This window comes from Mirounga angustirostris, unplaced genomic scaffold (genome assembly GCF_029215605.1).
Source record: "Mirounga angustirostris isolate CCGP_5_RB_7025 unplaced genomic scaffold, mMirAng1.0.hap1 SCAF_17, whole genome shotgun sequence".
Taxonomy (NCBI): Eukaryota; Metazoa; Chordata; class Mammalia; order Carnivora; family Phocidae; genus Mirounga; species Mirounga angustirostris.
In genome coordinates, this window is record NW_026991725.1 from 21,206,672 (window position 1) to 21,231,227 (window position 24,556).

The 24,556-nt window shown below is 40.6% G+C and overlaps 1 protein-coding gene across 4 annotated transcripts in view; it reads left to right on the top strand.

Annotated features, from left to right (window-relative positions):
* SPAG9 (sperm associated antigen 9) overlaps positions 1-23,085 on the top strand; it is a 139,522-nt gene extending 116,437 nt beyond the window's left edge. For 2 of the 4 annotated variants that reach the window (XM_045889158.3, XM_045889162.3), the window contains 9 exons: positions 1,025-1,105; positions 1,894-1,961; positions 4,122-4,270; positions 5,492-5,663; positions 7,965-8,078; positions 9,295-9,333; positions 10,280-10,456; positions 12,658-12,807; positions 19,478-23,085. In XM_045889158.3, the coding sequence (XP_045745114.1) occupies positions 1,025-1,105; positions 1,894-1,961; positions 4,122-4,270; positions 5,492-5,663; positions 7,965-8,078; positions 9,295-9,333; positions 10,280-10,456; positions 12,658-12,807; positions 19,478-19,593 (1,066 nt within the window). In that variant the 3' untranslated portion in view covers positions 19,594-23,085. The remainder of the gene's footprint in view (positions 1-1,024; positions 1,106-1,893; positions 1,962-4,121; positions 4,271-5,491; positions 5,664-7,964; positions 8,079-9,294; positions 9,334-10,279; positions 10,457-12,657; positions 12,808-19,477) is intronic. The other 2 variants (XM_045889160.3, XM_064582747.1) reach the window with 1 other exon arrangement.
* The last annotated feature ends 1,471 nt before the right edge of the window (positions 23,086-24,556 follow it).

Below are 24,556 nucleotides of genomic sequence, written 5' to 3' on the forward strand. Positions count from 1 at the left end.
AATATTCTTGGAAGAAGAGGTAAATAAAACTTGAAAATCTGGGTGATCCAGAAATAGAAGATCCTGAACAGCACAGAGACAGAATTATGGATGCACAGAAGGTTTATATAGGCTAGAGTGTATTCAGGAAATACCAGCGATTAAACTAATCTATTGGCTGTGAGAAGGCTCAATTCCATTCCGAACGCGAAACGTACTAGGGAAACCAGGACAGATCCCAGCCTGAAAGCTTAGGAGATGATAACTAACATTACATAGTTTGTTCATATTCTAGTAGTATGAGGAGTCTCTGAAAATTGTGCTTCTCCACAGGTTAATCAAGGTCACTAGTGCATCTTTTCCATAGGAGTCTTAATACTACAAAATGGAGGGCCAGCCCACTTTTTCTCTGAAGGACCAGAGAAGAAGTATGTTAGGCTTTGTGGCCATATGATCTCTAGCAACTTCTCAGCTCTGGCGTGTTGGTGCAGAGGCGGCCATTGTGCCGACAGCACGTCTGTAGCGGAGTGCAGCTGGGCTCTTGGAACGCTGGGTGGGCCCTGAAGGCTGGATTTCGTGCAGGTCTCAGACGTCATAAAATACTCTTGATTTTTTCCCAACCATTTACAAACGTAAAGACCATTTTTATCTTGCATGCTATACGAGGACAGGTGGAGGGCTAGATGTGGCTTGCGGGCCATAGCTTGCCACTCTCTTGATGTAAACCAGCCTGCCGTCAGAAAGTTACGGTTTGGTGTAGCAGAAGAGTAAGGTCATTTTTTAAAAACAGATTTTAGCCAAGGATTCTGAAGTATGTGGTAACCTGAAACTAACTGACCATGCATTATTCTAGTGCTGACTTTTCACTCTTCTGTGTTTCTGTTTGCTTAAGCAGCTTATTTCTTTACGTTAGACTCTCGTTGTTATTTCCTACGATTTTTGTGTTACTCTTCTTTCCTCCTAAGGGAACTTTGTGGTCATTACTAGATGTAAGCAACAACTTGATTTTCTCTATGCCTTACCAGTCTTGATTTTGTTCTTGCAGTTTGTATGTGCATTCATCTGTAGCCCAGTGGAGGAAATGTCTCCATTCTATTAAACTTAAAGATTCGATTCTCAGTATTGTGTAAGTTTTATTTTAGAAATTCTTCCTTTAAAAAATACGTATTTTGGTATAAACTATCTTTTAAGACTATTAAAGCTAACATGTGCTTCATAATTAAGTCAGTATCCAGATATTTTCCCCCTTTATGGAATCAGAGGAGCTGAGTGAGAGTGAAACTCTTACAATAAAATAAAATAGTTCCTAAGTAGAGCTTTAAGTCACACTTGTCAGGTTGATTCCTCACCATACTGTGGGTTCTGTAGTACTCTGGGGAGAGAGTACTCTGGGGAGAGAACCTATTAATTTATGTTTATTTCAGGGTACTCTTTAGACTTGGTGAGTGTGTTGACTGGGGGCATTGACTCACTAGTCCTTTTCTGTATGTCGCTATCAAAAACTCCAAAGTTCACAGAGCTGATTGTTAGTTCCACTCAAGGCATCTGTCTCTGGTCTGTGGCCTTTCTGCGATGAGAGAAGCTTGGGGCCAGAAAGTGAAATAAGAGAGTCACCACACAGGCTGTTTATTTAGTTCAGCTGACATGAAAGACTTTCTCAATGAAGAGTATATTCCAAGGTGCCCGGCTAGCTCAGTATAGAGTATGTTACTCCTGATCTTGGGGTCGTGAGTTTGAGCCCCACATTGGGTGTAGAGATGACTTTAAAAAAAAAAAAGTATTCTTCAGGTTCTGGTGTAAGCTTCTTGGCTGTCACAGATTGGCCCCCTGAGAGCCTCTGAACTAGTTCAGTGGCATGTGGTCCCCCCCGCATTCCCAGATGGAGAATTCTGACATTCCTTTTGCTGTTTGCAGACATGTGAAAGGAATTGTTTTAGTGGCCCTGGCTGATGGCACCCTTGCAATCTTTCACAGAGGAATTGGTGAGTTGTTATGAATATAGAATGTGCGCAATTTGTTGCTTTGCAAAAGCATTTTCTAGCAGATTGGACTATGTTTTAAAGAAATGATAATAAGAGAAAGAATAAAGGTTTAAACTGAACACTAACAGTGTATGACTTAAGTAATTATGTGAGTGCACGTAGTTTATCATTTCAAGGTACTCTGACATAATGTGATATGGAGGCACTTGTTTCTCATTCATACACTTCTTCAGTTAGGAGAAATTTAGTGAGAGGGAAGGTTTTCTTCGTTGTTGTTGTTCAGTATTTTTAAAATAATTTGCATCCACTTATATTTGGAAAGTTTTAAAAGTTTTTAATTGGATATGGTTTAATCATTTTCGTGTCCTGTGATTTCTGTTCTTCCTCTTTAAAACCAGTGTATCTATCATCTGCAGATGGGAGGGGTGATGGAGGTCCAAAAACCTGCCTTGAGTTATAAGAGAACTAGGGAAGCGAGCATGTGACACTTCCTAACTCCTTGGTATATGTATCAGCCAGAAATGATCATTCATTTCCTACCTGCTAGATTGCTAGAGCAGGAAAATATTCCATAAGCATAGATACACTAAATTCGTATTTTAGCAAGACTTTTCCCCAAGTCTCATATCTTTTGGGGCTTGGAAAAATAAAGGGTAGATGATGATTAGGTGTCTTTGTAACTGGCTGGTACCTAGAATTTGCTGGCTAATGACTCCTTATCATCAGAAAGTGAGGGGGGTCTGTTTTACCTTGTTCAGACCCATTGTACACTTTATCTGAGCTTAATCCTCACCGCAACTTATGAAGAAGATTCTGTTGTCATCCTCATTTTATAGATGAGGAAACTGGAGGCCCAGAGGCTTGTATTTTTTTTTATTTTTAAGATTTTATTTATTTATTTGACGGAGAGACACAGCGAGAGAGGGAACACAAGCAGGGGGAGTGGGAGAGGGAGAAGCAGGCTTCCCGCTGAGCAGGGAGCTGATGCAGGGCTCGATCCCAGGACTCTGGGATCATGACCTGAGCTGAAGGCAGACGCTTACGACTGAGCCACCCAGGCACCCCTGGAGGCACAGAGGCTTTTAGTCATTTTGTGGTCAGTCAGCTAAGAAGTGCAAAAGCTTAGAAAAAATGTGGTAATAAATGTTTTGGCAAGCTGAATCCAAAATTATATTTCAGAACAGACAAAAGACATGTAATAAGATAAATGTCAAGTTCTGTGTTGGGGTTCAGAAGAGTAAAAAGGGGGTAACATGTCTGAAGAATGAGAAGTACCTAAAGGTTGGCCCCAAACTTAATATAAGTTACTGAGCACCTTCAGCCTCCTAGAAATCTCTGTCCAGACCATGGCTTGTGATAATCCTGCTCCACTCTGGTAGATAGATAGCATATTAAACAAACACAGACAAAGTGGAGTTAGGATAAAGGGTCTGTAAACTGGGATATGTACAGAACACATCCCGAGAGTGCTTCATTTTGAGAGTAGAAAACATAGGGCAGTAACAAAGAAGTGGGACTGAATTCTTCTGTGTCTATTGCACAAGGCTACAGACTGATGGGTGATGACACTCAAGGATGAACTACTTAGGTGTGGGGAGTATTTTTCAGACAGTTACAGCTTTTGGAAAATGGAACAGCTGCTTTGTGAGGCAGTACGTTTTCTTTCACTGAAACTGTTCAAGCAGAGTCTACAGAGCAAGCTTTCAGTGGCTGATTGTCATTTGTATTTCTGCCATCAGAAGTTATTGTGTAATTCCTAAAGTGTTAGCAATGTGTTGTCCTTAACATATACAAGATACATCAAAATGCAAGTGAGAGAGAGATATTATCCAGAAAATAATATCAAATCCATTCTAATTCTTAAACCATTATAATAAACGGATAACTTCTGGCTGATTGATCACATCACTGCAAGGGAGTATGGAGATCCAGGCACTGGGTGGCTCATTGGACCAGATGCCCTCTGAGATCTCTTCCCCAACTGTGCAGTAATAGAAGGAGAGAATTCAGTCTCTGCAAAGAAAAGATAAACAGTCCTATGTGGTATTTTGCAGTGCGTCACCAATAAATTTATTAATGCACCCAAATAGAATGTTTCTTGTGTTAAAATTGAGTAAAAGGTGGTATGCATTAACTAATAATTTGTTTCTTATTTTAAAGATGGGCAGTGGGATTTGTCAAACTATCACCTGTTAGACCTTGGACGGCCTCACCATTCCATCCGCTGCATGACTGTGGTACATGACAAAGTCTGGTGTGGCTATAGGAACAAAATCTATGTGGTTCAGCCAAAGGCTATGAAAATAGAGGTAAGTTAACCTATGCTTTCTGTATTTACTGAATTTGTATTTTCTGAAGACTATAATTATATTTAGCTTCTTTAGAAACTGTTTTCTGAATCTGTGTGTTTTAGGGCACATCGGTGATGGATTGGATGACAGCTTTTTTTTTTTTTTTTTTAAGATTTTTTATTTTATTTATTTGAGAGAGAGAGAGAGAGATAGCAGGAGCTGGAGGGAGGAGCAGAGGGAGAGAAAGAAGCAGATTCCCCGCTGAGCAGGAAGCCCGATACGGGCTCTATCCCCAGGATCCTGGGATCATGACCTGACCCCAAGGCAGACGCCTAACAATCTGAGCCACCCAGGCGTCCCTGGATGACAGCTTTCTGTGTTACTTCACCTCTCTTGCCACTTTTGACTATGGTGGGAAGTGTTTTTTTTAAGGAAGGGAGGATTCACACATGAATGTTTAAATGTGTGTCTGAATATCCATAGATGCAATATGTGTATTATTTGGATACTTGGTTCTTGATATGTTTAATTACGTGTGGGTTGTTTGGGAGGAGGTTTCCCACGTCTCTGTCACTCCATGTGGATCCAGGAAAATCCATACATGTGTCATAGACTGAGAAATAAGATTGCAGTGGCATCTTGTTATAAAAATAAAAACCTCTTAGCATTGCTCTCTTAAAAGTTTTGCCACAATACATAAATTCATTCTAATTATTTAAGAAAAAGAAAAAGGGCAGGAAAATTTTAAGGTAAAAGTCCTTATTCCTTTGTTCCAAATCCCATTTGGTTTCCTAGAAGTCCCAAAGTTAATCCTTTGGTGGGATTTTTTTCTCCCAAATCTAGTTCCTACATGCACACAGAGCAATGTAGGTTCCTTTTTGTTTAATTTTAAATAGGCTCTTACTTCATGCGTTGCTCTGCAGCAATACAACATCCTGAGATCAAATTCAGTCTTTTTGTTGAACACTGTTAGAGTCTGGATATGCCAATATTACTTTGGTAAGTTGATATCCTACGCAGTGCCGAAATCTAGCATCCTTAAGTTGTTTGTTCTTCGTTTTCTTTTACAGTCCGGGATAGAAGCATTTGTGTATGTAAAAGTAATCCTATTTAATAAAATAGTATTTAGGCTCCTCTTTTAATATACGGTCTGCCAAATTGTTGTGCAGATTAGCACAGTTTTTAAACATGAACTCCTGCTTAATCAAAGTAACGCTGTGGTCAAACAATCTTTCCTAGAAATCCTTTGACGCACACCCCAGGAAGGAGAGCCAGGTGCGGCAGCTTGCATGGGTGGGTGACGGTGTGTGGGTCTCCATTCGTTTGGACTCCACACTTCGTCTCTATCATGCACACACTTACCAGCACCTACAGGATGTGGACATTGAGCCTTATGTAAGCAAAATGTTAGGTAAGCTTCCAAAGCATTCTATCTATGTCAGTTGAAGAAAACGTTTTATTTTTAAATGGTCTCAAATGCTAGGTAGAACGAATGAATAAGTTGCCTCAGGACTAGTGAGCTCTTATCACTGAGAGTGTCAGGCAGATGCTCCGTGCACCCTGTGGTTCTTGACAGAAATTTGGGATCATTTTTGACTCCTGTCTTATTCCCCACACCTAATCCATCACTGGGAGCTGTCAAGTCTGTCTCCAAAAATATCCTAAATCGGTTACTTCTTTATCTCTACTATTATCCCTGCAGACCAGGCCACCATCCTTACCCCCCTAGATAACTGTGAGCCTCATAACTGGTCTCTGTGTTTCTACTCCAGTCTGTTCCCAGCATAGTAACCAGTGTGCCGGTACCACCATGACATACTTATGTAACACCAGCCACTTTTAGAATATTCCTACCTTTAGGTGAGGTGACATTCTGTGACAACACCAGAAGAACTGGTCCAGGGGCCTGGACTACTCTCCTCACTCGCTCTGGTCTGCTCACACTGACCTGAGCTCACCAAGTTCCTTCCCATTTCAGGCCCCTCACATGTGTTAGAGCCTCTGCTGGGGAAGTTCTTCTCGGTCCCTTTTTACTTGGCTTTCAGGCTGTAGCTTACATGTCACATGGAGCACAGACCTTGCCTGTTCTCCCAATTTGATTAAGTCCTCTCATGCTTTCCCTTCTTGGGCTTATTATTGTGGTTGCACCAATAATATTAGATTCTTGTTTGTTGTCTCTCTTCCCCCAAAGATCAGAAGCCCCACAAAGGGCAGGGACCATCTCTGGCTTGGTCCCTGCTTTATCCTTAGCTCCTAATCTAGCACTCTGAGTATTAGGAATGTCATAAACGCAAACTAATTTCAGGAATAGACTTTTTTTTCTTTCTTTTTTTTTTTTTAAAGATTTTATGTGTTTTAGAGAGCGTGCACAAGCGGGGAAGGGGTTAGAGGGGAGGGAGGAGGAGAAAGAATCTGATGCAGACTCTGCACCGAGCACGAAGCCCGATGGAGGGCTTGATCCCAGGACTGCAAGATCATGACCTCAGCCAAAACCAAGAGTCCGACACTTAAACAACTGAGCCACCCAGGCCCCCAATTTCAGGAATATACTTTGACCATAGGTTAAAGATCTCTAGCTTAGACTGAATGGAGTTAAGGCTCCTTCTAACACTGTGATCATATTCTGTTCTTATAAGTAGAACTTGTAACTAAATAAATGCTCTTTGTCTTAAATGTATGATTATCTGTTTAAGAATTTTCCTTTCAACTCTCAGAAAATAAAATCAGTTGTAAAAATTCCCTTCAAATCAAAAAAGTGCATCCATTCTCCCTAAATTATATGCCTATGATACCCTAAAATTTCTAAACTGCTCTAGAATAAAAATATGTAAACAAGGAAAGATTATAAATTTTGTTAAAGATTGTTTTTATCTATGCAAAGAAACTTAAGGCAAAGCAGAACTCTTTTAGCTTATAAAAACAAAGGACATTTGATTTTCCAATCTAGCAAACTCTGTTTTTGTTGTTTTTTGTTTTGGGTTTGTTTTGGCAGCTCCCTAATTAAATCTTGTGTCATACCTCCTGATCAACAGTATTTTCTTTCTGAATGATAATGTAATGTCAGCCACTTGTAGAATTTTTTTTTTTTTTTAAGATTTTATTTATTTGACAGAGAGAGACACAGCACGAGAGGGAACACAAGCAGGGGGAGTGGGAGGGAGAAGCAGGCTTCCCGCGGAGCAGGGATCCCGATGTGGGGCTTGATCCCAGGACCCTGGGATCATGACCTGAGCTGAAGGCAGACGCTTAACGACTGAGCCACCCAGGCGCCCTAGAATTTTTTTTTTTAAAGATTTTTATTTATTTATTTATTTATTTATTTATTTATTTATTTATTTGACAGAGACAGACAGAGCACAAGCAGGGGTAGCAGCAGAGGGAGAGGGAGAAGCAGGCTGTCCACTGAGCAGGGAGCCCGATGCAGGGCTTGATCCCAGGACCCCTGAGGTCATGACCTGTGCCAAAGGCAGACGCTTAACCGACTGAGCCTCCCAGGGGTCCCAGAATTTTCTTTTTTCATTAACAATGAGTTATCAGATAGGTGATAAAGCCCAATGAAAGTTTGCTTTGATGTGCACCTTCAGGAAATATCCAACTAGCTCTGGTCACATTTCTTCTCTCTTAAAATTAATCCAGCCATTCTGAGGGACTTGGAACCTAAAACATCATCTGCTCTAGTTTCTCAATAAAAAATTTTCCCCCCACTGTACAGGTACTGGAAAACTGGGCTTCTCTTTTGTGCGGATCACAGCTCTTATGGTGTCTTGCAATCGTTTGTGGGTGGGAACAGGAAACGGTGTCATTATCTCCATCCCATTGACAGAAAGTAAGTATAATTTTAGCTGATTGTCACAATGCAAACAGAAGAGTTGCAGGGTATAGTTGTGTCCAGAATTCAAACAAAAGGAATGATTTTGGTATTGGCAAATCTGGTAATTCAGGAAATCAAGCTGATGACAAAGACCTAACTATTGTTCCTTCATCACTTCTACAAAACTTATAAATTTTAGTGAATTAACAGTGTCCATGTGTCAGGACCAACGTTTATAACTAAAAAATGTTCCATTGTGAGAGGCTCCTTTTCTCAATTCAGGAACCGTAGTCCTATTTCATTATTTAAATAAAGCATGAAGTCTGGCTTTCTTCCAGTGTTAGTACATCAATATCTAGAAACGGCCTAGAACCATTCTGGTTCTTCACAGTCCTCTGGCAGTTCCTTTGGATGTTCCACTTGGCTTATTTGAGGTTTTGAAAATGTTGTGGGAAAAGTTTCTTAGGTCAGCAAGAGCTTCGTGATGCTGGAGAGAAGCCATCTCTCCTGTATGTGAAAAGGATGTGAACAAAATGTACATTGTATGTTTTTTATATTATGTTTCATTATTGTTATTTTTGTGAACAAAATGTACATTGTTTTTCATATTATGTTCCATTACATTGATTATTCATCAAATGAGCATTTTTGTGTTACAGAATTCGTGGGCCAGGAATGGTTTGAAAACCAGTGCCATAAGTCCAGAAAATAAGTTGATAACTAAATAAAATAGTTCTGAGGAATTTCCCTACCTTTCTTTAGGGAGAAGGGGGGACGCTTGGGGGGTAGTCTATCTGGAGCCTTTGAAGAACCTAAATTCTTATTCCCAGCTATCTTTTGTGCAATTACTTACAAATCTACAGGAGTTGATGTCACTTCTTTGTAAAAGAGAGTTCCATTTTAGCATAGCTATTTGAACCAGATTTCTTAAAGAAAAGGGGGAAATATTCGCATTTAGGAAACGCTCCCTGATAAATCAGTTCTTCTTCTCTGAAATGGCTTTATAATTAAGAAAAGCAAAATCACAGTAAATCATACTGTCCTTTTTGAGCAGAGATCTTGTACAGAGGCTTTGGTAAGAACTTTCCGTGTTACTTGGTGTTATACCAAGTTGGATTTTGTTAATGTAGTGAGGAGCTTAGAAGAGAAGGCGCGAGAGTGGAGGCTCATGGTAGTGCCCATCCCCCTGCCGTGCACCTCTCCATGTGCCTTTCCTCCTCTCTCACTGTAGCTGTAATCCTCCACCAGGGACGCTTACTGGGGCTGAGGGGTAAGTGCAGAGCCTGGACCCAGCTCTTCTTCCTGGCTTCTGATGGCCACTGGGAGGCTGTCCTCCAGCTCTAGACGCCCTCTTGAATGTTCCTAAATGCCATCCACTCAGTCACTGCATCGCAGCAGGTGTTCTGTTGGTTTTGTTTTTTAACGTTTGTTACATGGCCACCAAACTACTGCTCAGCCGCTTAGTGTATTTATCATCTTTTGTTGCAGCTGAACTTTCTTCCAGACTTTGTTTTCCTTCCAGTAAAAACACGACACATCTCTTAAAACTGTCATTAATCTCCATTGTTTACTCTTATTACCGACCATGTTTCTTTCATTCACTTACTGGCCCATGGAATGGGGATGTTTTGTGAGTCTGGTTGTTCTAAAATAATGCAGCAAGCCGTCAGTCTGGTGTAAATATTTAAAAGCTACTCTATTGCAGTGGCTGTAGCCTTTTAAACACAGCTTTTTACCACCTCCTTAAGGGAGATTCTCGTACCACAGGGGAGAAAAATCAGAAGATAAAACTATGAAATTTTTATTTAACAATATACCCATTTACTGTAAACTGTGTAACGGGTTAGTCTTCTAAAATGGGGATTTAAAAAATAAATAAATAAAAATAAAACAGACATACCTAAGATTCAAATCTGGTTTTCTTAAACTAAGTTTGTTTTTGTTTTTGTTTTAATTAATAGATATGTTTAAAAACTAAGTGTAGTTATTGCTAGACTGGCAAAATCCCCTACTCCATTTACTGAGGTACTTAAAAATAACTAGCATGCTATGTTACCTTTTTTTCCCAGCTTTGTCTTGAGTTGGCATTGCTGCCCTTGTTTTTACCTCAACTGGCTGTAGCTTTTAGATAATAATCATAAGGATTAACCAGTAACACCCTACATCATTACTGTTTCCAAGGGGAAAATATTTGGTCTTTGGTTTTTCTGTTGCAGCAAATAAAACCTCAGGAGCACCAGGAAATCGTCCTGGAAGTGTAATCCGAGTGTATGGTGATGAAAACAGCGATAAAGTGACTCCAGGGACATTTATACCCTATTGTTCAATGGCGCATGCACAGCTTTGCTTCCATGGGCACCGGGATGCTGTGAAATTCTTTGTGGCAGTCCCAGGTGAGTTAGATTATTCTGTCAAGAGGTTGCATATAATTGTCTCTCTTCTATCCCTTGGTTCCACTACCTAGTCTAATGCAAAGAACTGGAATTACAAATAATTCCAATATAATATATGAAAAGTTGTGACGGAGGTATGGATAAAGCACTGTAGGGACATTTGAATGAAATTGTTTTGGAATCTCTCTCTCTCCCCAAAAACAAACTTGCCGATTTTTATTTAAGAGGCCTGCTCGCTTTTGAAAAGCAGTGGTAGGTACTATTTTGTCACCGCAGAATACCAGAAATAATCGTGGCCAAATACTAGAAAGAAGCCCCTGTCGTCAAGATCGTATATAGGAAGAGGAGACTGTGCTCCCGGGCCTGTCTCAGTGTTGTGGCAAAGGGCGGCAGACTGGGAGTCCCCGCCTCGCCCTTGCCTAGTTATCTTGAGCAAGTCACTTCACCTCTGAGACTCGTCCTCATTTCCTAAGTGGACATGACTAATCTCTGCTTTGCTGACCTCGTTTGTTGTGAAAGTTAACAAAAGTGCTTTGGAACTATAAAGCTCCATCTATCTAGATGAAAGGTGGCAGTGGTGCTGTCCAGAGAAAAAGGTTCTGTCCATTAAGAATACTAAACTGATGTGACTGACCATCTGCAAGCAGGTCCCACATTTTGAATTCTTTCCCCCCATAAGATGCAAGTTTTGGAGCTCTACAAAGTTCAACTCTGACTTCGCCACACCAGCTGTGTGACGTTGGACGTGATAGCCTCTCAGTGCGTTAGGGTTCTTCAGAGAAGCAGAACCGATAGGGTATGAGAGAGAACGAGAGATTGATTTAGTTTAAGGAATTGGCTCATGTGATTCTGGGGGCTTCAGGTCTGAAATCTGTAGGGAGTCTGGCAGGCTGGAGACCCAGGAAAGAGTTGATGTTGCAGCTGGGGTCCAAAGGCAGTCTAGAGGCAGAATTCGTCCTTCCTCAGGGGACCTATCTTTTTCTCGGAAGGCCTTCAGCTGATTGATGAGGCCCACCCACATTATGGAGAATAATCTGCTTGACTCACGTCCACTGATTTCAGTGTGGATTATATCTAAAAAATACCTAGACTGGAGTTTGGCCACATATCTGTGCACCAAAGCCTAGTCAGGTTGACACATAAACTGAACCATCGTCTTCATTTTCCTGAGGGTGTTCCGAAGATCAGATGATTCAGTGTACATAGTGTGGCTGGCACATAGTATCCTAATCAGTTACTCAGTATTCTTAACAACATGGTAATGAGCTTCCTGAAACATACACCTTGTATATTTACATAGTCATTTCCTTAGGATAAATTCCTAAAAATGGAATTGCTGATAGTAGTATCTTTTTGCTTTTGTGAAAAAAGGGTCCTAGAATCCCCTTTGAGTCTGTTGTATTCTTCTAATCCCGTTCCCTTCCCCTTTTCCTCTCCATGTGCTACTACAGTCCTGAAGTTGACAAGTATCCTGCCATGTTTTTATATTTTTACATTTGAACAAATCTATAAACTATGTGTAGTCTTTTCAAATTTGTGTCTTTGAACTTAAATGTTGTATATATATTCAACTCTCTTCTCATTTTTTTAATTTATTAATGTTTATACATAAAAATCTAGTTCATTTAACTATGGCATATTAAAGGTTTCTCTCCCATTTCATGCTCAAGGATTCTACCTTAGAACTTAAATTTAGAATAAATGGCACATTCACTAGTAATTTTATTTGCATAATCTAAATGATAAATAAGATGTAATTTTCTTAAATATGAGAGGAATACGATGGATTTAAAATACATTTAAATATTAATTATGCATATCCAAACTCACAGGGCATACATTGAAGACCTTTCTTACAGAGATGCACGCGTACCCTTTCCTTTGTCCCTCAGGTCAAAAGATGTAGATCATAATAGTCTGAAGCAGGCAGCGAAGACCAGCCTGGCCACACACAGATCTCATAATGGGTTTTGGACGCATTTGCTTTGGTACAAAATGGCTCTACTTAGATTTTCAAATTGTGTTCTTAGGACCTTTGTGGATATTTTCTGATCATGTAGAGGCTTCTGCCATTCCCAGTACTTCGGTTGTATCAGAATATATTTACCTTTTTGTTCAACTTTCTGAAAATATTCAGAGAAAATGAGTCTTCCCCACCCGTCTGTGATAAGTAACATCCACTTCTGTTCTTGCACAAATAGGTCAAGTCGTCAGCCCGCAAAGTGGCAGTAGTGACACAGATCTAACAGGTGACAAGGCAGGGCCATCGACACAGGAGCCTGGCAGCCAGATGCCCTTGAAGTCTATGCTCGTCATCAGTGGAGGAGAGGGCTACATTGACTTCCGGATGGGTAAGTCATGGGTCCTGGCCACTGTGCTCTGTAACGTGGATTTTCACTCATAGTAAACAAGAAACTACTCTGGTAAGTGATTTCTGAGAGGTTTTCTTTGAATTCTTGACTTGCGAAAGGACTTTATATTTCCCCTTTTCCTTACTTCTTTGTTTTTAAGTTTCTTTTTATACCCCAGTGTATTTGTTTGAAGGAGCATTCGAAAATAGCAGGGTTTAGGGTGCCTGGCTGGCTCAGTAGAGCATGCAGCTCTTGATCTTGGGGTTGTGGGTTCGAGCCACCCACCCCATGGTGGGTGTGGAGATTACTTAAAAAAAGAAGAAGAAGAAAAAAAACACCCTGCATTATCTGCAAATAAAATTTGATGAAAAAATAAGACTCTTGTTGACATGTATCACCCACCATTTAAAAAAAAAAAAAAACGGGGTTGGGTCAAATATGGATGTGTATGTGAAGAGCATAAGATAAGGAGTCAGAGGGCCTTGGGCAAATCATTCGGCCTCCCAGAAGCCCAGTTTCCTCACCTGCAAAAGGGAGAAATAAAAATACTTCATGAAGTGGTGTTTGTATCAAAATGGATTTTATTTGTTCTTTTTCTCACTTTACAAACATTATTGCTAGGTGCCTGTCAGCCTTAAGCTTGAGATGCAGACACAGATCAGACAAAGCCTGCGTCCGGCTTTGGAATTATGGAAGAGTGCAGAGATAGAAATGTGCTAATAGGGGCGCCTGGGTGGCTCAGTTGGTTAAGCGACTGCCTTCAGCTCAGGTCATGATCCCAGGGTCCTGGGATCGAGTCCCGCATCGGGCTCCCTGCTCTGCGGGGAGCCTGCTTCTCCCTCTCCCACTCCCCCTGCTTGTGTTCCCTCTCTCGCTGTGTCTCTCTCTGTCAAATAAATAAATAAAATCTTTAAAAAAAAAAAAAAGAAATGTGCTAATAGATAAGTGCCCTGGGTGGGGATGGGGGGAGGGACAGAGTCAACACATGGTGCTTGAGCTGACAGAGCTCTGAGTAGTGGTAGTCTAAAGAATTGGGTTGGGGAATGAGCAGGATGAGGATTGCTGGGGATTGGCATTCCAAGGTAAGATAATAGCTGGACCAAAGGCTTAGAAATGTTGAAACCACCTTAACTGAAGAAAAACTATTCTTAAATGGCTGGAGTGTGGAGTAGAGGCAAGTGTACATTTGACCAGAGTTAAATCTAGAAAGGGGGGTGGGGCTGGATTATGGAAGACCTTTATATACCAAATTAAGGAGTTTCTGCTTCTATATTTTTATGTATGTATGTATGTATTTATGTATTTCCTTCCTTTCCTTCCCTTTCTCTGATTCCAGTGTGGTTAACATGCAGTGTGTTAGTTTCAGGTATACGATAATAGTGATTCAGCAATTCCACACATCACCCAGTGCTCATCCCAACAGGTGCACTTCTTAATCCCCATAACCTATTTCCCCATTCCCCCCACCCACCTCCCCCCAGGTAACCATCATTTTGTTCTCTGTAGTTAATGCACTTCTATCTTTAAAGCTAAGGAAAACTGTCAGAGGACTTTAACTAGAAGAGCAACATGAATAGGTTTGTGTGGAAGATGGATTAGAGGTATAAGACTAGACATAGGGAAATGAGATAGGAAAAAATGAAAAACTGAGTGGGGCACTAACAGTAGGAATAGATAAAGCAGCATGATGGGGAGTTAGTAACTAATAGGTTGTGGGGAAAGGTGGGGTGATCCATTTTCTCAGAGATAGAGATTATTAGAACAGAAGAAGCAGATCTGGAGGGGGAGAGAGGAATTTGATATTGGGCATCACCTTGACCTTGAAGAGCATGGGAGCTGGGAGTTGTCTAGGTGGAAGATGGCCATTGGGCTTTGCGTTATAAAGATTTTATATCTCAGAAGGGGGGGATTTGGGGGCCGTTAGCATGCAGTGGTACTAAAAACCACAAGGGTTGATGAGCTTACCCAAGGAGAGTGTGTAGGGGCTAAAAGAAGAGGTTCTAAGATAGAACCCTGTATTATTGTTCGATTAAAAGAACCATTAGAGCTTTTATGAAGGGATCTGAGAAGGAATGGCCAGAGGGGGACCACGAAAACAGAGAACTGATGTTTGATGTTTTGGAAAGTGTAGTGTTTTGTAAACTGTAAGGCACTGTGATGTGAACTTATTTGCTGTAAATAAAGGGATCCTTTGAATGTGCCTAAAATCACAATGATTCAGAAAGTTTGTAAACATAAGGTTTTAGAGAATATAATGGTGTAGATTAGTGACATATACTTTAGTTATAAATTCTGTAAGGAAGTAGTATAAAATGTAGGGCCATGTAAAGGACAGTGGGCCACATAAAATTAGTATAAACCAGATTATTTGACGGAAAAGACTTACACATTTTTAAGGGAGATGTTAAGGTGAAGTTTAGGAATTGATTGTTTCTGTTGATGTCAGCAGGAATGAAGTTACTTTAAGATGTTTTAAATAATCGACTATTGGTGCAGAATTCCTTGATAGAAAAGGGCCCCATTTAGCTGGAGTGGTTAGGGCAGCTTTTCCTTGGAGTGCAGCATAGCGGTTGGAACCATCCTAAGGAGTATGTTAATAAAATCTCTGTGCTTTTTCCATGCCCACCAGAAATTGCTTCCATTGTGGATCCTGAAAATAGCATAAGAGTTGCTTAGCCAGGTTTGTCAGTATCTCTAGTTAATCCAGCCTGAAAAGCAGACTTGTCTTAAAACATAAGTTAATTTTAATAGTAAATAATGCTTTAAAAAAATAAAATAAAATTTGATCTTTTTTTGTTCCATTTCCATTTCCTCTAATAGTTTAACAATGAAAAATTGATCCCAACCATCCCATGCTCAAAAGTAGCATGCTCCAGTGACTAAGCCAGACAGGATCCCCCCTATACTGAGTTATTTCTTCCCATGACTTTCACCTGTTTACCCCAGTCTTCTACTAGTTTTAGTGGTTTAATTAAGTAGGATGTAGAGCCCTAGGAAATGGTGATTCTAAACAATAGAACCTTCAAAACAAAACAACTCAGATACCAGCAACCTTTGATCTCAGCCAACTAATTTTGTCATTATCGTTGTAATTTTTTTTAATTATTTTTATTTATTTATTTTGGTGGGGAGGGGCAGAGGGAGAAGGACAGGGAAAGAGAGAATCTTTTTTTTTTTAAAGATTTTATTTATTTATTTGAGAGAGAGAGACAGTGAGAGAGGGAACACAAGCAGGCAGAGTAGGAGAGGGAGAAGCAGGCTCCCCGCTGAGCAGAGAGCCTGATGCGGGGCTCGATCCCAGGACTCTGGGATCATGACCTGAGCTGAAGGCAGAGGCTTAACGACTGAGCCACCCAGGCGCCCCGGAAAGAGAGAATCTTAAGCAGGCTCCACACCCAGCACAGAGCCCAACGTGGGGCTCGATCTCACCACCCTGAGATCATGACCTGAGCTGAGATCAAGAGTCGGACACTTAGGGCACCTGGGTGGCTCAGTTGGTTGGGCGACTGCCTTCGGCTCAGGTCATGATCCTGGAGTCCCGGGATCGAGTCCCGCATCAGGCTCCCTGCTCGGCGGGGAGTCTGCTTCTCCTTCTGACCCTCCCTGCTCTCATGTGCTCTCTCTCATTCTCTCTCTCTCAAATAAATAAATAAAATCTTTAAAAAAAAAAAGAGTCGGACACTTAACTGACTGAGCCACCCAGGCGCCCCTCATTGTAATTTTTTAAAATTTAAAAAACCAAACTCCAGTTTTTTACATTCTTGGAGTTGGTCTTGAGTCTTTGAGAGTATGTACCACTGCACAGTTTGACATTGCTGCGGAAGGGCCACTAGGAGGTGGGTTAAAGGAGAGTTTGGCCTACAGAGAGAAGTGCCAACCTTTTTTTTAAATAACCAATAGGTTTAATAATTGATTAGATCCAAATGACAATGAAAAGGAAATGAATAAACTAGACAAAGGTAGAAGAAAATATACAGATAAAATTTCACAAATAACTAAATCTTAAAATATATAAAGGAAAAACTAAAGTAATAAAATTCATATTTTAATATGCCTAACAAAAAACAAAGAATATAGAGATTAAGAAAATATGATAAGGAAAAACTAAATGCTAAGTAACTACACACAAACAATATCCAAAACTGCTGAATTCATTTGGTAAAGAATTCTTGTCACAAAACAAGTCTCAATAAATGTTGAAGAATTAGGAGTAGATATTCTTTTCATAGAGACATTAATCTCTAAATCATATATTTTTTAGGGTATATTCCTTTTTTAAATTAACATATAATGCATTATTTGTTTCAGGGGTACAGGTTGGTGATTCATCAGTCTTATATAATACCCAGTGCTCATTACAACACATGCCCTCCCCAATATACATCACCCAGTTACCCCATCCCACCACCCCCCTCCCCTCCAGCAACCCTCAGTTTGTTTCCTGTGACTAAGAGTCTCTTATGGTTTTGTCTTGTTTCATTTTTCCTCTCTTCCCCTATGATCCTCTGCCTTGTTTCTTAAATTCCACATATCAGTGAGGTCATATGATAATTGTCTTTCTCTGATTGACTTATTTCACTTAGCATAATGCCCTCTAGTTCCATCCACATCGTTGCAAATGGCAAGATTTCATTTTTTGATGGCTGAGTAGTATTCCTGTGTGTGTGTGTGTGTGTTTGTGTGTACCACATTTTCTTTATCCATTCATCTGTCGATGGACATCTTGGCTCTTTCCATAGTTTGGCTATTGTGGACATTGCTGCTATAAACATTGGAGTGCAGGTGCCCCTTTGGATCCCTACATTTGTATCTTTGGGGTAAATACCCAGGAGTGCAATTGCTGGGTTGTAGGGTAGCTCCATTTTCAACTTTTTGAGGAACCTCCATACTGTTTTCCAGAGTGGCTGCACCAGCTTGCATTCCCACCAACAGTGGAGGAGGGTTCCCCTTTCTCCGCATCCCCGCCAACATCTGTCATTTCCTGACTTGCTAATTTTAGCCATTCTGACTGGTGTGAGGTGGTATCTCATTGAGGTTTTGATTTGGATTTCCCTGATGCCGAGTGATGTTGAGCACTTTTTCATGTGTCTGTTGAAAAGTGCCAACTTTTAAGGTTTTCTCTGTCACTGTTTCTAGTTGATACTACCACTGTTTTCTTTTGCCCATCTGAAATTCAGGTGAGACACACGGCAAAACTAGCAGATCAGCGGGGTGTCTTTGCCCCTTGGGGGGTGTGGGTGGGGGTGTGTGTGTGAGTGTGTGTGTGTAGGATTCTGCTGAAGAATCTGTCCCACGATACCAGTTGTCAGAGTTGTGTCACAATCACCCTGTTTCTGCAACAGCAAAACCAGGGATGCACCTTGTAGAGAGGAGTGTGGTTTGCTTGCACTGGGCCTTGGAGAGCGGTGTCTTTGATCAGGACCTCATTTATCCAGCTGACTCAGCTGTTTCTAGGAGAACCCATAGCCTGTCTGTGGCTTCGGCCTCATTTCTTCATCTCCACCATACACCATTAATTCATAATCTATCCTAAACTTGAAAGTCATGGGAAGAAATAACTCCGTATGGGGTCCTGGCTGGCTTAGTCAGTGGAGCATGCGACTTTTGATCTCAGGGTGGTGAGCTTGAGCACCACGTTGGGTGTAGAGATTACTTAAAAATAAAACCTCGGGGCGCCTAGGTGACTCAGATGGTTAAGTGTCTGCCTTCGGCTCGGGTCATGATCCCAGGGTCCTGGGATCAAACCCTGCATGGAGCTTCCTGCTCAGTGGGGAATCTGCTTCTTTCTCTCCCTCTGCTCCTCCCCCCAGCTCCTGCTATCTCTCTCTCTCTCTCAAATAAATAAAATTAAAAATCTTAAAAAAAAAAAAAAAAAAGCTGTCATCCAATCCATCACCAATGTGCCCTAAAACACACAGATTCAGAAAACAGTTTCTAAAGAAGCTAAATATAATTATAGTCTTCAGAAAATACAAATTCAGTAAATACAGAAAGCATAGGTTAACTTACCTCTCCCTCTACTGTTTCCCCTACTTGTGCTCTCTCCCTCTCTCTGTCAAATAAAATCTTAAAAAAATAAAATAAAATCTTAAAAAAACAAACAAAAAACTCAGTATATTGAGTGAGAAATCTGCCATCTCCTAGTGCTGCAGGGAGATAGTTTCTGTTTCCATGTGCTTGTATTGGTTATCTCTGTTTGGAGAGCTTTACTGTCACAACAAACATGAGTTGAGTTTAGCTAGTTTGTGGGTGCGTGGGCTCTATCTCCACGCTTCCACATTTATAGGCCTTTGTAGTCTCACTTCTCAGTTTGACATAAATGAGAAAAGACTCTGTCCGTTTGGATGAACACGGGGTCGGACAGTTCTGCCTTCTTAGCTTCTCGTTTCTGTTAACCTCAGAATGCAGACATAGTGGGATGAGTTTCTCATGTAGTACATACAGTGAGCTCACTTGTATAAATATAGTCTGAAAAATGAATTAACCTTTTCAGAAGTTGGGCAAGTGAGGGTTCTGACTCATGGCATTTCTTGTACTGTGTTCTCTGAAATGGGCATCAGCCAAGCTCAGTGCATACTGTTGCAGACTAACCCTGAGCGTTACATCTGCTGTGTGTCAGCCTGCGTATTCCACGCTCAGCCTGACTTGAGTTCCTGTTGTCATCCCCCAGGTGATGAAGGTGGAGAATCAGAACTTCTTGGAGAGGATCTTCCACTTGAACCTTCTGTCGCCAAAGCAGAAAGGAGTCACCTGATCGTGTGGCAAGTGATGTACGGCAGTGAGTGAGCACATCGGAAACAGGTGGAGACAGGGAAGCTGTCTCTTCTGCATGGTTTAGTTTCTCTTTGCCCCTTGATTTAATGCTCTCTTTGTGAAAGAAGTTTCACCACATACTGTGTGAGCATTTTTTTTCCTGTTAACTCTATATTACAGAACCTGTCCTGCCATAACAAGACAGGAACGAGCTGTGTTACTGCACCAGTGTTCTAGGCAATTTCAGTATGTTATGAACAAATCAAAGAATGTTTCCTCTCTGCAAACCGGTGAATTATAGAAAGCAATCCAGATGTGGTTCACTCTGCCACAGTTCATGTCACTCACTTTGTTTGATATGGTCACTTTTTAGCTGTCGCTAATAATGGAATTAATGGGAACACTTGATAAGTGAAATTGTACCATTAAGTACAATAATGAAGTTTTCCCCAATGTATTATAAAATTGACACAAGCTAGGATTAGGTGGATTATCAGGATTTCTCTAAATGTCCCAGGGGGCTAAAAGCTAACTGTAAATTACTTTAACTTTCACTTTCAAATCTGACAAATCTTGTTTATATGGTATATAAAACCTTGTTTTCATCAGATTTGGGGGGTTTTATATTAAAGAAATTAAGACTACACTATTTAAATAAAAGTTTCCTGTTTCTGACTTATTAGAGCTCTAAAGTTTATGAGGCCTGCTCTCCGAATATTCTGATGATTATTTTTTGAGACTAGTCTCACTCATTTTCAAACTGACGTGTCTGAAACGTTTATTATTTATAAGGCTCAGAAGATCGCTTCAATAATGGGAATAATGGGAGGATTTTTTTTTTTTAAGGAAATTGTGTTCTGGGTTCCTGTATCAGTGAATGGTGGTGATTGGTTGAGGTTTTTTTTCCACGTAAAAAATTCACCTATTTACCAATTGTTCTTGGACTGCTCTTACCAGTGAATAAGAGCAAAGCTGCAGTGGAGATAGAGTGGCCTATGAACTGAATAAGGGATTTGGTGAGAAACCGTATTTTCTCTTGTTCTGTGTAAAACTACAGAACAGCTAGCACTTGATATTTCGTATGTAAATGCCACCTTTAAGCTTTTGTGCTCTTTTGAGATTAAAATGCCATCTTCCAAGAGGAAAACTGTGAAGGGGAAGAAGACAAAGCCGAGATACCATAAAGTAAAAGCTGACATGTTCATCTTCTTGCATGTACCCCCCATTTAAAAAACCAAGTCTGGGTGTAACTGATTTTCTTGTTTCATAAGTTTTCAGAAACCGTTATGCTGCAGTTTTCCCCTCTCCAGCTTCTTGAAAATGTGTGATTTACCGTTTCCTTAAGCAATAGTAAATACAAATTTTAAGTGTTATTTTCAAAATCTAAGCCTGTTGAATAAAGGCCTCCCCGTTATCAGAAGGACTCCCTGAAGGAAAAGTAAGCAAGCACAGGCCTCAGACTGTATTAAGTGTTCTTAAGTGCCAGGGATTTGTTCTTTCTGAATGTCATGCAGACATAGTTGTAAAAAGTATGCCATTGTCCTTCAAGCATCTACAGGATTAAGCTAGATTATAAATACGTGGGATTTAATGAGCTGGAGGATCCGTTGGCCACATGTGTCTATAAGCACATCGTGTACACAGTAAAGTTGTGGTCACTCTAGATGGCCAGAAGGAAAAACTCCTTTGGTAGAAGCTGTACTAAAAGGATAATTTTTTTGCTTGAGGTATTCAGTCACTTTTCTTCAAGGCATCAAAACTTAAGCCACTTATCCATAGCTTGGAAGCTATGTTTTTAATTTAAATCTGAGCCATTTTTGGCAATACCTAAAAAAAAAAACCACCCACATTGTTAAACATTTTTGGGGAATGTTGTATAAATTCACAAAAAGGAGACACCAAAGTGTTTGGGAATATTAGTCCCAAGAAGTAAGCATCCCAGAGTCAGACTCCATTTGCTGTTCAGTCTTTTACGTGTTTGTATGACCAAATGTAATTTGGGAAATCAGGAGTTAAAGGTGAAAAATACAAACATGTTACAGTGGTTCTGATTGCTCTTTTTAAACTTACTGGCTTTAACGTAAGGAATATCGGGGTGTAGCTATTTTATCTAAAGCTGTCAGATTATCTGTAGCCCTGTTAATTAACTTCAGGGACTAGAGAGAGTACAGAAATGCCTGTACGAGTTGTTTTAAGGGCTTGTCCTTATTATTTGTAATTTCATTTAAATATTTTCCACAGATTGCTTTACTTCCCCCCTTTCCCCAATAATAGGCTTATATTCTTGTAATGTTCACTTTGGTCGAGGTGGTAACGTTCACTTCGGTAACCAAAATGTAAGTTTCTTGCAAGCAGCAAAGTGGTTGGTGTAAACTGCCTGTAGCTAGCAACTCAAGGGTAGAGAAGAGTCTCGAACACCTTGGGCTGGTCTCTCCATGTAAAAAAATGATCGATTGCCCCTGGTTGGAAGAAATAAGGGATACCCGAGAATGTTCTTGTTTTGTTATGCTTGGGTTATGTATGAGGTTGAACCATGTGAAACTGCCGGTGCTCGACCATTGCCAATCTACAAAAATGTCAGTATCCTGTACACCAACCTCACACTTACTATGAAATGCAGGTTGAAATCCCCGTGAAGCAAAGGGAGAATATTCTTGAAGAACACCGTTTTGAGAGTGTTTTTCTCCAACCTGTGTGGATCTGAATTTTTTAAATAGGAACGAATATCTTAATAGATGCAGCTTGTTGAGAGTGTAAAAATATTTTGAGCACAAAGTATGCGGCACAGAACTTTTCAAATTAAGTGTGTTTGCATAGAAAAGATTAAAATACATTCTCTCAGTTGCTATATTGTTCATTTCTTGTAAAGGTCTAACTGCATTTGAGAATAGACCCTTTAACATAGGCTGCCTTAGTAACAAAACAAAGCAAAACAGTTGTCTCATAATATTAACTGTCCTAAAGAATGTGCGTCTTTCTTGCAAATGCTGTGGAACTGAATATTTATTTCCTTGTGAGTATTATGATCGTTACCAAAGGACTCAAGCAGATTTAGGGCTCTTCTTAATTGATCATGTTGAGAAAGGGACTCATTTGGCCCCAGTTTATAACATGGGAAGAGTAGAGAAGAGAGAATTAAATGTGGAAATCATAAATGCTTTTCTAACAGGGTTATGCTATTTTGTCACACTAAACGTCTTTTTCTTTCTCTTAAAAAATTAAGTTTTTATTATTAATTTTGTCGTACATTTCTCAATATATTTGAATATATTTTAACCATTTTATGTTCTGAATTTGTTTTTTGTCCTAGACATTTTATCCAGACTTTTACTGGCCTCTATAATCTGAAAAATGGGTTCTAGAGTGTCCCACTTGTTGTCTCTTAGAGGCTGAGGCTTCATTTCTATGAGCAAAAAGCTCATTTAGCAATGTAGTTATTTCAGTATTTATTTCTATTATGGAACCCCTGGGGTTCAGAATGTAACTTTGTACATGAAATATATATAAATATGTATATGAAACATGTATGAGGTCCAGTGTATTTTGTTTTGGTTTTGCCTTTTCTAGGGGTCTGAACTTGGTTTTTATTCAGCAGTCTAATCTTCCCCCATCAAACATGGCAGGCATTTCTGAGGGCAAGGAGGGTCACCATTTTTGCACTGGTTGAAGGTATGCAGTGGGGAATACATGAAGAACATGTCTGCTTGGCTCACATGTTCAAATGAGATATGAGTAACAGACAATAGGGCTTTCTAGAAATGTGGGTGTGCTGAGTAACAACCCACACATGATACAAGGCATACCAGTTGCCAGGTTGACTCAGTAATGAGAGGCAGGCTGTAATGTAGATGTTAATAATACAGTGTGCTTATTTGTGACCCATTTGCTTGGGAGAGACTCTGGAAGAATGATTATAAAACTAATCATGTGGTAGCACAATGTGAATCCATATTCAGTGCAGTGGTATTTAGTCCAATCCAGTATATTTTGTTTACAGGAAACATGGGGCTCTGACATGACAGTAAAAGTAGCCCTGATCAGCATATTAATAGGATAGTTCACTTGATGAAGGCACAGCCATCCATCCAGTTGAGGTTGGATGCTCTAGAGTATAATTAATTGCCTGGCTCATTCCTGCTTTACAGGACCTTACCTAACTGCCCCGTGGTCCTCTGGGGCCTGCCGAGTCAGTGTTTTGGAGACTGATGAATTCTCTTCAGCCTCATTCAGTCATTTTACTGATCCCGCCAATCTCAGGTGAGAAGCCAGAGGAGCAGCCCAGGAAAGGACAGGTTCACTTGAGTCTTGTTGAGGGAACGGGACTGGAGCACCGTCCTCAGCTCAGGGACCGTGGCCTGCGATCCCACCCAGTTTCCCAGTGGGGAAACTGTCTTTCAAGCCCTAGTGGAGCGATGGCTGCTCCAGCCCCGGGGCCTCTCCCAATCTGTGCAGGCAGAAGAGCCCCGGCAACCACAAAGGACATGGGCTGAATTCTCTGCAGTGGCAAGTTTGTTAGGAAAGATTTTGTAGTTAGGGGACTTCTCAGAATGTTTTAAATACTAAGTAATAATACATTTCGGTTTTAGAGATTTTATTTATTTATTTGGGAGGGGGTGGGGGATGGCAGAGCAGAGGGGAAGGGACAAGCAGACTCCACACTGAGCACAGAGTCCGACCGGGGGCTGGATCCCACGACCCTGAGATCATGACCTGAACTGAAATCGACACCCAACCAACTGAGCCACCCAGGTGTCCCAGTACAGTTCAGTTTTAAACTCATTTCCTTGAGACACCTAGTGGTATATAGTTGGAAAGAAGGCTCTAGACCTCTACGGGCTCTGCCCCCTGTAGCAACCCTAGCAAGTCATTGAGCACCCCAGAAGCACCCATAAAGACCTAAAACTCCACCCCAGATCTACTGATTCGGACTCTTGTGGGCCTGGGCCCAGGCATCTGTGAAGTGTCATAGGTAAGTGTGATGTGTGGCTTAGGCTGA